Source organism: Cervus canadensis, chromosome 12 (genome assembly GCF_019320065.1).
Source record: "Cervus canadensis isolate Bull #8, Minnesota chromosome 12, ASM1932006v1, whole genome shotgun sequence".
Taxonomy (NCBI): Eukaryota; Metazoa; Chordata; class Mammalia; order Artiodactyla; family Cervidae; genus Cervus; species Cervus canadensis.
Window position 1 is genome coordinate 33,470,585 of NC_057397.1, and position 12,806 is coordinate 33,483,390.

Sequence of the window (12,806 nt, forward strand, 5' to 3'; positions counted from 1 at the left end):
TGTTTGCCCTAGAATATACATTTATATTTCAAGTCATCAGCTTGTAAATAAATTTTGAGAATATAAATTAATACTGTTTGCCCTAGAATATACATTTATATTTCAAATCATCAGCTTATAAATAAATTTTGAGAATATAAATTGGGGGATTGCCTTAATTCACGTTATAGAATTTGAAGTCACACAATTCAAATCATGGGACCCTTTTCCTCTGTCAGCACAAGAACAGTTTAAAAGTAAATTACAGATAATTTGATCTATATTTAACATCATTTTGAGAAACTCAGTGAAGTCATGGAAATGAAAGATAATTCTAAGAAGTCCGTTTGATAGCTGTTTTTAAGTCTAGTTGAAAAACACTTCACTGGATCACATTCAGTTGTGATCTTTTAAAAATAAAACTATAAAAGCTGAAGTAATACATAATTTAGATTTTCATTTCTATAAAATGTATATATGGGAAATTTGCCTGGGGTAAAGACAGGACAAAAAAAAACAAAGATAATTTACCTTCTAATGGTCAGTGAAATACCTAAAGAAGAACATTATTTGTTTCAACATATTGAGAAAAGATTATGAAGCAACAACAGCAGCAGAAGCAAAATTAGAATATTGATCACAAAATAATCCACTAGTCTTTTCTTTCAGTCATTGCTTCCAAAATTTCATGTATTTTTTTTTTCTGGATCACTAGGTTTTATTTATTTTGTAATCAAATGCCAATAATTCATAGTTTTATATTCCAACATGTTGCAATTTAAGATTACAGCTACCATTCCATGGAAAAGAAGGTATTTTTGGAATCCGAAGATTTTTAAGAATTAAACTCTGAAGTTTGGCTGGCTTTATTTTTAATTTACAGGTATTGACCCTGTTAACAATTGAGTTAAATTACACCAAGATAAAGATAATCCCCAGGTGAGAGGGAACAAATAAGGATGTGAGCTTTCAATGTTTCCTGATTGGGCTCTTTAAAGTGCAGCCCAAGCCACGATATAGATCACTTTTCCTAGTGGCTGATAACACTGACATGTGAGACGACTACTCTGACATGTGAGACGACTACTCCCATCAAGTTTAGAGCCAGGGTTTGTTGAATGTGGCTTGTACTTCGCTAATCATAGCTCAGCACCTGATAAATAGGAAATGAATCTTCACCCCCAAAAGACTTCATTCACAGAAGTTTTATCAGAAATATGCACCAGAATACTTTGGATTCCCGAACCAAGTGTTCAAATGGCAAATTAAGAACTGAGATATAAATGGGGAAAAAAAACAAAGAGCAAGAGAGCATATGAACCATGCTATCTATCTGCCACTTCTGACCTCAAGATAAGTAGCCACCCCTTCTTACAATGCTCATTAGAAACAATCATATTAGGAATTCAGACACAAAAGGTGATAACCCTTTCTCAAGTGACCAAGAGCTCCATCTCTATATACCACTCCTGTGACACTTTCACATGTACAAGTGTGCCCACTAGGCAACACCACCGCTAAAGCAAAGGGATTACTCACCATAGGAGGAGATTCCATAGGGCTGTCCCGGCTGTGGGTACGTGGCGTAGGCTGTAGCTTGTTGCATTCCTGTAGTAAACTGTGTTTGCCCATATGCAGCCATAGTTTGTGAGGAAGGGGTAGGAAGAATATGTGGGTATGGTCTGCTATTTGTCAGAAATGACAGAAAATAGAAAGCCCATGCATTAGATGGAAACATGCAAGGTAACTGATTAACAACCAAATCACAAATTCTAGTTAAAGACTGTTTCTTCATGTATAACCTTCAACTATCATAGACAAAGTACTGAAATATTTCAGTGTCCCGTCTAGGTGATGCTCCAAATAAATTTACTCAAGTATACTTAAGTCTCTATGAAACACACTTTAGTTTCACTTAAGCTGTAACATGTGGGCACCAGACCTGACTTGAAATAAGGTAAAAGACTACTCAGAAAAGTTATTCATTGGTTAAGAGAAAATACATCTTACTTGGAAGGATAAATCTGTGGTGGGGAGAACTGGTGAGTTGGTCTTGGGCTGAAGCTGCTGCTCCCAATGGCTGGAAAAGAAAAATAATGCACAATCATGAAAGAAAAACACAAAATATGTTTTTGATAGCATTGATATAGTTTCAGCTCTGGGTAGACCACATGAAATCATAGACCTTTCTGACTTGGAGAAATAGCAATTTCCTAAGTCGACATAATAGGAAGTTAGACTATATTAAGGAACCTACAGACACGGATTAAGTGATTCTGATTTGACACCAACTCTTATAAAATATACTCACAATCTTCTTAAATACCAGTCAGTGATGACTTTCACAGTGGCAATACTTTAAGAGCACAGGGAGTTCTAGCTACTGTTTGGAACAAGACACTGAAAGGCAGGGGATGAACTGGAATTACAGGGCTAGGCAGGACCGGCAAGTCACCTGGTCTATTGTTTGGGCTCAAGGGGAAACACACCCGAGACCATGGTACCACAGAACACAGTCCAGTCTCTCAAGGGAGTAGAAATAGGACAGATTCTCATTTTCCTGCGCTGATTCAGCAATTTTTTAAAATAAAAATGCATTTCTGTATGAAATTTCTCAAGCTGCAAACTCAGCCTTTTATTTTCTTGCTTGGAGGTGGATGTTCCTGAGCCTTTCAGTGATATGTGCTCCACTTCAGTATCCACGTCACACAGTTGTTTTTTGTTTTTATCTTAAAGAGAGCATTTAAGCATTCAAGCAGAATTTCATTTCTTTTTAATCACAGACTTGACTCAGTAAGTCTCAGAAATGCACTAAACCCTCTTAGCAAATATTCTACACTCATTCTGAACTAAAGCAGCAAAAAGACATACTTTTTGCTAACACAAGACCTTAAAATGTTAATTCTTGATTTCTATTTATGTACATAACTATCTACATGCATTTACCCATACACTCATTTACATACACACATTTACATATATGTACACATTTATATATGTATTTCCCCCTTTACCCTCAAATTCTTCCTGTTCTTTTCCTGATTAAGGTGCATATATGCTTTGGGTACAATTATTATACGATGTAATATGTTTGTTTTCTTTTTCTACTAATAATCACTGCAGAGGCTATTATTAATTATATTCTACATTAAGACTCTGTAAATTTCCATGCACCCCAAGTTTTATATATTTCCACAACATCACATCAATACAGTTATGTTTTTCAAAAATGTACTTTTCTAGCTTGTGTTCGGGAGAATAGTGGTGGATTTGCATTAGAATCTCAAAATCTATGATTAATCCTTTCCTGGTAAAGCAGACTGGCCTAACCCAGTGACAAGAGAATAGCTGGAGGTCAGTATTACTCTTCCAAGTTGCTAGATTTCAACTCTCTAGCTGTTGGTCTGCAAGAGACGGAGGCCAAATGAATAAGAGAAGGTCGGCTGGCCTGGCTGAGGTCCCCTCCCTCGTCTCTTGGCACATGTTGGGTTGCCACTCTATTCCAGGCATTGAGTTCCATGCTGCAGTTGCAAACATGCAAAGACAAGTCCCGGGTGTCACACGTGGGGAGGCCAACACAAATAGCCATGGGAGGACAAGTTAAATGTTGCAATTTATAGAAGGGAGAGGTTAGTGAAAGAACGCTTGGACCACAAGTGCTGCCACTGCCCGGGTCACCTGTGACTACAGTCTTTCTACTCCTCTCTTCTAGGCCTGGAAAGAGACCAAGGGCAGAGTAGATTTATCCAGTAGAGTTGCTGGAGAGGTAGTGTCTTCCCCGGATAATTACAGATGGAAAGGAAGTTTTTAAAAAATGAAACCACAACACAAGTATGTACTATAACACACAATGAACCCCAAAGCCATCTGATGATAGAAGCCACAGAAATCCCTTTTATTCTTTTCAAGTTCTATCCCTGTATTTTTCAAATTGTGGGTCATGACCCATGAAAAGACCCATGAATTCAACTTAACAGGCTCTTAAATTCATCTTAATAGGCTCCACTCAATAATTTTGTTTTTACAAACAAATAGAATAATAGAAGCTATCAGCATTATTATACAGGGTAAGGTAGGTTTGGAGAGGCTTCGATTTAGATTATATGCATCTTCTGTGTGTGTACAAATGAGGAAAGATTTAGGAGGCTACAGAGTGTGGTAACACAAGCACAGGTTCTGGAATCAGAATTTAATTTCAGCTCAGATTCAAGATCCAACTCTTCTATGAGGTCTTAGTCAAGTTGTTTGTTCCCTCTAAGCCTCGACAGGACTTCACAGGTGACTCAGTGGTAAGGAATCTGTCTCCCAAAGCAGGAGACTCAGGTTCGATTCCTGGGTTGGGAAGATACCCTAGAGGTGGACATGGCAACCCACTCCAGTATTCTTGCCTGGTGAATCCCATGCATGAGGAGCCTGGCAGGCTATAGTCCATGGGGTGGAGAAAGAGTCAGACACAACTTAGCAACTAAACAACAAAGCCTTGACATGTTCTCATGTAAAATGATGATAATAATACTACCCACACCAGTAGACTGGCTATGAGGAGTAAATAAAATAATGACAAAAAGTGAATAATACAAAGTTTGTGTAAGAAATGCTTACCATCTCAGATTCCTAAATTCCCACTATCTTTGCCCTATATCTGCCCCTCCTTTTGTATTTTTAAGTCCACTCAAAGGACAGCATCACCATCTATAATATCCAGTAAAATGCTTAAAAACAGGATTCTTTGTCCCCATTTTATATATGGGGCTAGAAATTAAGTAACGCATCCAAACAAACAAGAAAGTTGGTATTTGAACTCATATCTGCCCTTTCCACCCAAACATGCAATCTCCTCAACCCCTTCTTAGAAATCAGAAACTTCAGAATCATCCCATCCCCCTCCCCACATTATATAACTCTCAAGACAACCATCCCCAATCTAAAAGAGACTGCTGAGCTGTCTTCATTCTCCATTCCTACCCTCCAGTCCTGGGGTGGGTTCTCAGTAAGTCTTACCTGGCCTGGAACAATAGCCACTGAGCTACTCTCCCTGTATTCTACCCCAGCCCTTTGACCCTCACTACTGCCACCATATTCTATATGGCAACTTCATGTCCATTCTCCAGCTTACAATGTTTCAACTACACTCACATTATCCATAGGAAAAAAAAAAAAAAGAAAAAGATCGTTGGCAGAATGTATCAAGATATTGAAGCATCCACCCACCCATGGGTTTAGAGTTACAGTGCATCCCTGGACTTGAAAACGGCCCATGCATGCCGTGTATTTTCCCATCTGCTTTGGTTGTTCTTCATGTCAGATCCTACTGCCTCTTCTTTCCTCGGCCTGTCACTCACTCATTCCTCCACTGGGACTAAAACATCATTTTCTCTTTAGGATAATGTCTTCCTCCCCTGTACTTTTTGGAATGTTGTAAACACTGGCAATGTGACGCTTACCACACTAACAAACACTGGCGTGATGGTTAGTGTATGTAATGTATAGGTGTTAGTTTCCTCTGCTAACCATGAGCTTCTGGGGTCAAGGACCTCCTACTCTCCTTTGTTTCCTGGCACCTGATAGGGCCCAGCATGTGGTAGTTGTGTGTGTGTGTGTGTGTGTGTGTGTGTGTGTGTGTGTGTGTGTGTGTGTGTGTGTGTGTGTGTGTGTGTGTGTGTGTGTGTGTGTGTGTGTGTGTGTGTGTGTGTGTGTGTGTGTGTGTGTGTGTGTGTGTGTGTGTGTTAGTTGCTCAGTCATTTCCAACTCTTTGCGACCCCATGGACTCTACCCCATCAGGCTCCTCTGTCCTAGTATCTCCAGGCAAGATTACTGGAGTGGGTAACCATCCCCTTCTCCAGGAGTTCTTCCCAACCCAGGGATCAAATCTGAGTCTCTTGCATGCAGGCAGATTCTTTACCATCTGAGCCACCAGGGAAGCCCTCAGCATGTGGTAAGTTATCAATAAACCATGTGTGTTTAATGAGACTGTGAAGTTTAGGTCAAAGGCAAAGTAGAATTTTTAAAATCATAATAACATGAAACTTAAATAACATTTAAGTTATTTATAGACTTGCCATATAATATAAATGGGAGTTTTCCTTATCAAACAGATGTGAATAAGAACCTATAATGCTGCCCAAGTGTCCTGCTTTTTCTCTGTGTGCACTTAAAACTATTGACCATGTAATGACATATAAACAGCCACATCCTTGGGGCTTTCTCATTCAAACCCCTATGATCTCTATGTAGCTTAAATCCAAGAAACTTCTGCATTCTACCTACAGTACTTTTTCCCTTAGTTGTCTAAAACACTTTAACTTTTTTTAAAGTAATAGTCAAAGAATTCAGGTTAATTGCAATTTCATGAGACCAGAATAGCCTAAGGTAAAAAGAATGCTCCCAGGCCATTTATCCAGGTAAGTAAAATGGCCCTCACACCACAGGTAAACTCCACAGGATGGAGGCCAGAGCCCTGGGACACAGGGACAATGGCTCCTTCTCTGTTTTAGCACACTTGTTTCCTATCACTTCACACTTTCTCCTACCTCTCATGTGTAAATTAAAGAAGCTCCCTAAATACTACTGTGGGAAGGGAGAGAAGGCCCTGAGATAAGTAAAATCCAAAAGCTGGAGAATCTTTTGAAAAGGTTGATAGAAATATCAAAATTAGCAAGTCCTCAGTTCACGGCTCCCCTGGGTTCCCTCTCGTTCATTCAGAATCATTCAGCTGGACAATCAGCTCAAAAGCCTAAAAGCAAGTTCTGATTCTCCTCTTTCCCTCATATCCTTTTATCTTAAGTCCAGCCAGCTCTCCCTCCCAAATATAAACTAAAAGTGACAACTTATTTTCTCTCATCTGCCACTCTACTCCAATCACCAATGCTGGCTGTGACCAGCGGAGAGGACAGCCAGGATACCTCCTTCCCTCCTTCTCCCTCCACTCCTCTCCCCTAATAGGATCCGGGCAACTACATTCTGCCTTGGTGACTCCTCCAGGAGGCATGTGAGCTAACATGCTCTTCCAACATCTTGTTATGAACTAGGAAGCACGGGTCTCCCTGTTTCTCCGTATCTTCTCCTAAAGAGAATGTTCTACGTGACAGTCAGTGACCTCTTAAAAACATGAATTAGATCATCATGTCACAACCCCCACTTGCCCTCAACTCCAAGCCCTAGTTATTCCCTCACTTCCCTAAGAGCTCTGCTCTGACGCCCTCTCCTCAGAGGAAGCCTTCCTCTAAAAGAGACCCCTACCCATTCTTCACTATAGACTTTGACCTGCTTTTGTTTTCTTCAAAGTACTTTTCACTGCCTATTTATTTACACTGCTACTTATCTATTTATCATCTGTCTCTCCCACAAGAATGAAGGTTCTATTAAAAGAGTAACCTGCTTACTTTTTCACCACCATGTTGACCCACAGCCTCGCACACTGCCTGGCACATAGTAGGTGCTCAATACATAATTGTTGAATGAATGAATCAGATCCCCAAAGGTAGATCTTTCTGTGAACAACTACAAAGAAATCATATTTTGTCACACAAGATGTTTTTTCTCCTCCAGAAATTTCCAATTTTCAAATACGCCAGATATCAACTTTACATGATCAATATCATCAACTGGCATGATGAAAACAAATGAATAACAAATTTGGGCTTTGTGTAAGTGGAAGCAGCAGCAGGTAAAGATATTTTGCAATCCCTTCAAGCACATTATTTTCAACCGCAATTGTTCTCAACATTTAAATCATTAAAGTATTGCTTTTCATTGGTCATTCTCATCACTGTATTTTAAAAACATAATAAACAATCTTGCATTTTTCAATTCAGCCACATGCATTGGAAAATCAACCTCTCTCCTCTCAGTCTCCCCACACCAGGATACCTGGTGAATTCCCTGGAAAAGAGTGAGCCTCGCTACCTCCTTAGAGATTTAAGATGCTAGAGCTCATTGAAGGACACAGGTGGAAATAGCTATTACCAATGTCAGGATGACTCTTCTTCTTCATTTTCTTTGATACCCATTTCCTTAAGATACCTAGAATATTTGAGATGTGAATTTTTAAGCTATCATGGAGAAGGAAGGAGGCATATTGACCTCAGAGATAAAGACCATCTTGGAGTTAATGCCTGGAGATTCCTTTCTCCAGCATCCTCTTCCCTTAGAAACCCTAAGTCCTATTCATAGTCACTCTAGCATGCCACTGGTTTTGCATCTTTACTCATGAAAGAGAGGGAGGAAGAGAGTAGGGGAAGGAGGATAGGAGGAGGAGGAAGAGGAAGAGAGAAGAGAAAAACTAAAAAACAATAGAAAATGAAGGTCCATCCCCATGTTGTTCTGTGTCTGCTATGCTTTGACCCAATTCCCCAGCTCATGTGATCCTTTCCTCTGTGTCCAACAGAGACCACCAATCTACGGCAAACAAGATCCTCTACAGCTTCAGTCTCTTCACCAAACAATCTCTCCACCTTCCACTAAGTCCACCTTTAAGGCCCTAACATTTTTTGCATATCTTTTCCCAGTAGAGGCTGCTCCTTCTCTCAGATTCCAGACTCATAAAGACCTGAAAATACATCCTCCTTGTTGTTTCTCCCAAACCACTGTTTTTCTGCTGTCCCAGGAAATCCTCCCATCTCTGAAGTTCATGACAAATCTTTAACACTTCCATGAATGACCCATCACCTAAGAACTGCCTCGAGTTTATCAAAAATTTTAGTATTAGACTGCATCCTGACATATCCCAACATCATCTTGGGTCATGCATCCAGTGCTTTCTCATTGAGTCTTGGCCTCAACTCTGGTCTTCTACTCTGGTCAACCATGAAAGCTCAAGACCACATACTGGACTTCCTTCTCCAGCCCAGCCTTAAACCATAACAGCACCAACTGATTCACTTGTTTATTTACAAACATGTACTGACCACCTCCCATGGACTCCAGTCCATAATAGCCACTGGGAAGCTAAGTGTGAACAAGACAAAAAGAATCTTGATTCTCATCGGGCCATGGTTTAGCAGGAGGAAGTGAAGTGAGTGAAAGTTGATCAGTTGTGTCCAACTCTTTGCGACCACATGGGCTGTATAATTTGTGGAATTCTCCAGCCCAGAATACTGGAGTGGGTAGCCATTCCCTTCTCCAGGGGATCTTCCCAACCAACCCAGGGATTGAACCCAAGTCTCCCATATTGCAAGCAGATTCTTTACCATCTGAGCCACCAGGGAAGCCTGGTGGAGGAAAGACAATGCAAGATAATTTTTAAAGGGCTGATAAAGGCTGAGGAAGGGAAGTACAAGGAACCAACTCCAGAAGCATGAAATGGGGACCTGAGTTTTGAGATTAAAGAAGAAACATCCTCTTTTCACAGGATTTTTATTCCTTATTCCCATCTTATCTGTTCTCCAAGCCATCATCCAAGAGATGCAGGACCCCTGACATGTTCTCTTCTCTCAATTTATTAGCCCCTTCCTTCAGTCTTTTCTACCTATTCTAGTTAGGCAAATAGTTATTTGAAACTGGTCTTTTACTGATGCCCTCAGTTCTCTTCTCATATTGAGTCACTTCAGAGAAAAAAGCAGAAGCCATCATTCATTCATGTATTCAAAATGTATATAGTAAATATCTGAGTGCCTGTGTTGTGAAAGTGTTAGTCGCTCAGTTATGTCGACTCTTTTGTGACCCCATGATCTGTAGCCCACCGAGGAAATCCATGGGATTTCCCAGGCAAGAATACTGGAGAGGGTGGCCATTCCCTTCCCCAGGACATCTTCCCAACCCAGGGACCGAACCCAGGTCTCCTTCACTGCAGGCAGATTCTTTACCGTCTGACCACCAGGGAACTCCAATCTGACTACTTAACAAATGCCAGGTACTTTTTCAGATGTCAGGGATACAAATGAATAAAAGAAGACTGAATCCCTGCCATCTCAAGCTTACATTCTGATGGGGGTGAGAGACCAACAATAAACCTAATACACAACTGAATGCTATAGCTTGTAAATGGTTCTGTATGTCGTTTGGTGGAGAGGAGATTCAGCATTTAGAGAGATCAGAAGTCTTGACTGACAGTTTTGTAACACTGAGTAGGGTGGTCAGAGGTGGGATGTGAAGGTGATGGAGTCAGGCAGGTACCTAAGTAGGTACCCGGCAGCAGGACTGCCCTTGCAGAGACCCTGATTAGAGGAAGAGCAGGAGGCAAGGGAGGCAGGCAACAGGATCTGCTGGGCATGCAAGCTCCCTGTAAGGATTGGGAGCTGCTGGAGGGTTTGAACAGAGGAATCAGGCAGGAATTCCCTATCTTGCCTCCTACTTCTTCTCTTCAAACTCATCTGCATTACTTCCCATTCATCTTTCCTGAGGTTTCTGTGGAAAAGCTATTCTTTTTCCAGGCTGATTCACTCTCGTTTTGAATGTAAGCCATTGCTATCTCATCAAGCTTGCCTCTACCTTTCACACCTGCCTTTATATGGCATCCCAGACCACCCTGACCTTCTAAATATCATCATCAACCCTTCAACCGTCTTTCTAATGGACCATCATCTCTCTTCTTCTTTTACTACCTATGGACATGAAAGACATTTTTCTCTTCCCTGTCTCCACTTTCTCATTCATTAAGTTATTCATTCATTCAGTAAACTTTATGAGAACATACTACCTGCTAGGAACTATGCTTAAGACACAGAGGCAGGACACATGGGCCAGTGGGCACAAGGGGAAATGAAGCTCGCTTGTCCACTTTGTCCACTAAAACTGGTAAATCCATCCATTCTTCTCATTTTTTAACTTTCCTATTTTGAAATAATTTGACAATTGCAGAAAAGTTGCAAGAATAGTAGAAAAACTTCCCAGATATCATTCACACAAACTTCCCAAATGATAACATTTTCTGAGATTAGCTTTTATTCTTTCTCTATATATACGTGTGTGTGCATGTATGCACCTGTATAGCTCACATTTTTTGGACATGTGGATATGATACCTCTTTACACATAAATATTTAGTGCATATTTCTTAAAAACAAGAAATTTCTTCACCACAGGACTGTGATAAAAATCAGGAAAAACACTGATGCAATGCAATACCATTATTCATAGATACTTTGAGATTCATAAATACTTTGGGATTATTCATAGATAAGTATGGTAAACGTAGTAATCATGTCTTTGCAGTATGTGATTCGTAACTTGCACTTTAAAATGATGCCCTTTTAAAACTATGACTTCTATACATATGCTGTGCAAAAAAATCATGAAAAAGGCAGAATGAATGAGTCGGTGGTTTGTTCACCACCAACTCCCAGAACTTGCTCAAACTTGTGTCCGAGTTGGTGATACCATCCAACCATCTCATCCTGTTGTCTCCTCCTTCTCCTGCCTTCAATCTTTCCCAGCATCAGGGTCTTTTCTAATGGAGTCTTTTCTAATGAGTCAAGGTCTGTTCTAATGAATCAGTTCTTTGCATCAGATGGCCAAAGTATTGGAGCTTCAGGATTAATCCTTCCAATGAATATTGCCAGCACCCTATTTCATGTCTTCACTATTTCTTGCCCAGATGAAAGAAAAAAAAAAAAAAAAACCTAACTGTTCTCTACCCTTCTGCTCCCCAGCCTTCCTTCCATTCTGCCCAAGTCATTCCATAAGGGAATATGATCATGCAACGTTCTTCCTCTGGGGCCACCCATGGCACTCAGGATAAAACACACACAACCATATGGAACACCCCTGCCTGTGTCAATTCTGGCCCCTGTCCCCCCATGCAGCACCACACGCCCCGCCACTCACACCAGACACACCAAGGAGGTTGATCCATCAGTGGCTCCTCCAAGTTCCAAGCCTCTTTGCCTTGGTCTCCTCCCACAGAATGTGCCATCCGTCCTGCTTCCCTCATCCTCAAATTCTATGTGTGCTTTATTGCTACTCATTCTTAAAGGCGGAGCATAGACACCTCCAGAAAACCTTCCCTGACCAGCCCACTCCAACTCAGTTTCTTCCCGGGTGTTCTCAGGGGTTCCCAGGCTTCCCGCTGGCATCATCGAACTGAACTGTGATGGCCTGGTGATTAGGTTGCCCTATTAAGCCACAAGCCAGGACCGTTTTCACACCTCTTTGAATACATAATAGCACGAAGCACACTGCTTGGCATGAGTCAAATCCCAGTAAATGCTTCACAAAGAACTACAGGTCTAACATTTTACTTCCCATTGCCTCTAGCTGGTACCATTAGCATAAATGTTGTGCATCTGCATTTTGTTTTATATCTACATAACGCGTTTTAGTTGTGTTATATGTGAAATGATCCTGAGAGCTGGATGAACTCAATCACAAATTTACAAAAGTAGAGCATTTCCAATGGAGAGCTTTCATAAACACAGCAAACTACTTGAATAGGGTTAAACACTGAAGAATTACTTCTGATAAAAGTGATTTTTTAATGGAAAGAGTCCAAGCTGGGTAATTTGACAAAGATAAACTCAATTCTCACAGTGAATTTATTATCACAGTCACTTTTTTTAATCAGGAATTTCATTGTAACGGAGGTGAAACACAGATATTTTGTTTGTTGGAGGCAGACTTTATCGATGTGAAAGAGATGAAAGACCAGCTTAATGATCTAAAGCTGCTTTACAAAGTCTAATCTCTAGTGGATACGACAGTTACTTAGGAGAATGACTTGACAAGTCAGTTTAGTGGGTATCAGAAGCCAGTATTTTGCTTGACTAGAAAAATCACACAGGGACTTCCCTGGTGGTCCAATGGCAAAGATCCATGCTCCCAGTACAGGCGGCCCGGGTTTGATCCCTGGCCAGGTTCCCTTGTGGCTCAGCTGGTAAAGAATCCATCTGCAAT

At 40.7% G+C, this 12,806-nt stretch overlaps 1 protein-coding gene across 10 annotated transcripts in view; it reads right to left on the bottom strand.

The window, feature by feature from the left end:
• The window catches only part of EYA1 (EYA transcriptional coactivator and phosphatase 1), a 179,954-nt gene that overhangs the window by 135,182 nt on the left and 31,966 nt on the right, over window positions 1–12,806 (bottom strand). For 5 of the 10 annotated variants that reach the window (XM_043484052.1, XM_043484053.1, XM_043484055.1 and 2 more), the window contains 2 exons: window positions 1,990–2,059; window positions 1,519–1,664 (listed from right to left, as the gene is read on the bottom strand). In XM_043484052.1, the coding sequence (XP_043339987.1) occupies window positions 1,519–1,664; window positions 1,990–2,059 (216 nt within the window). Of the gene's footprint in view, window positions 1–1,518; window positions 1,665–1,989; window positions 2,060–12,806 lie in introns of those variants that run through there. The other 5 variants (XM_043484062.1, XM_043484056.1, XM_043484061.1 and 2 more) reach the window with 2 other exon arrangements.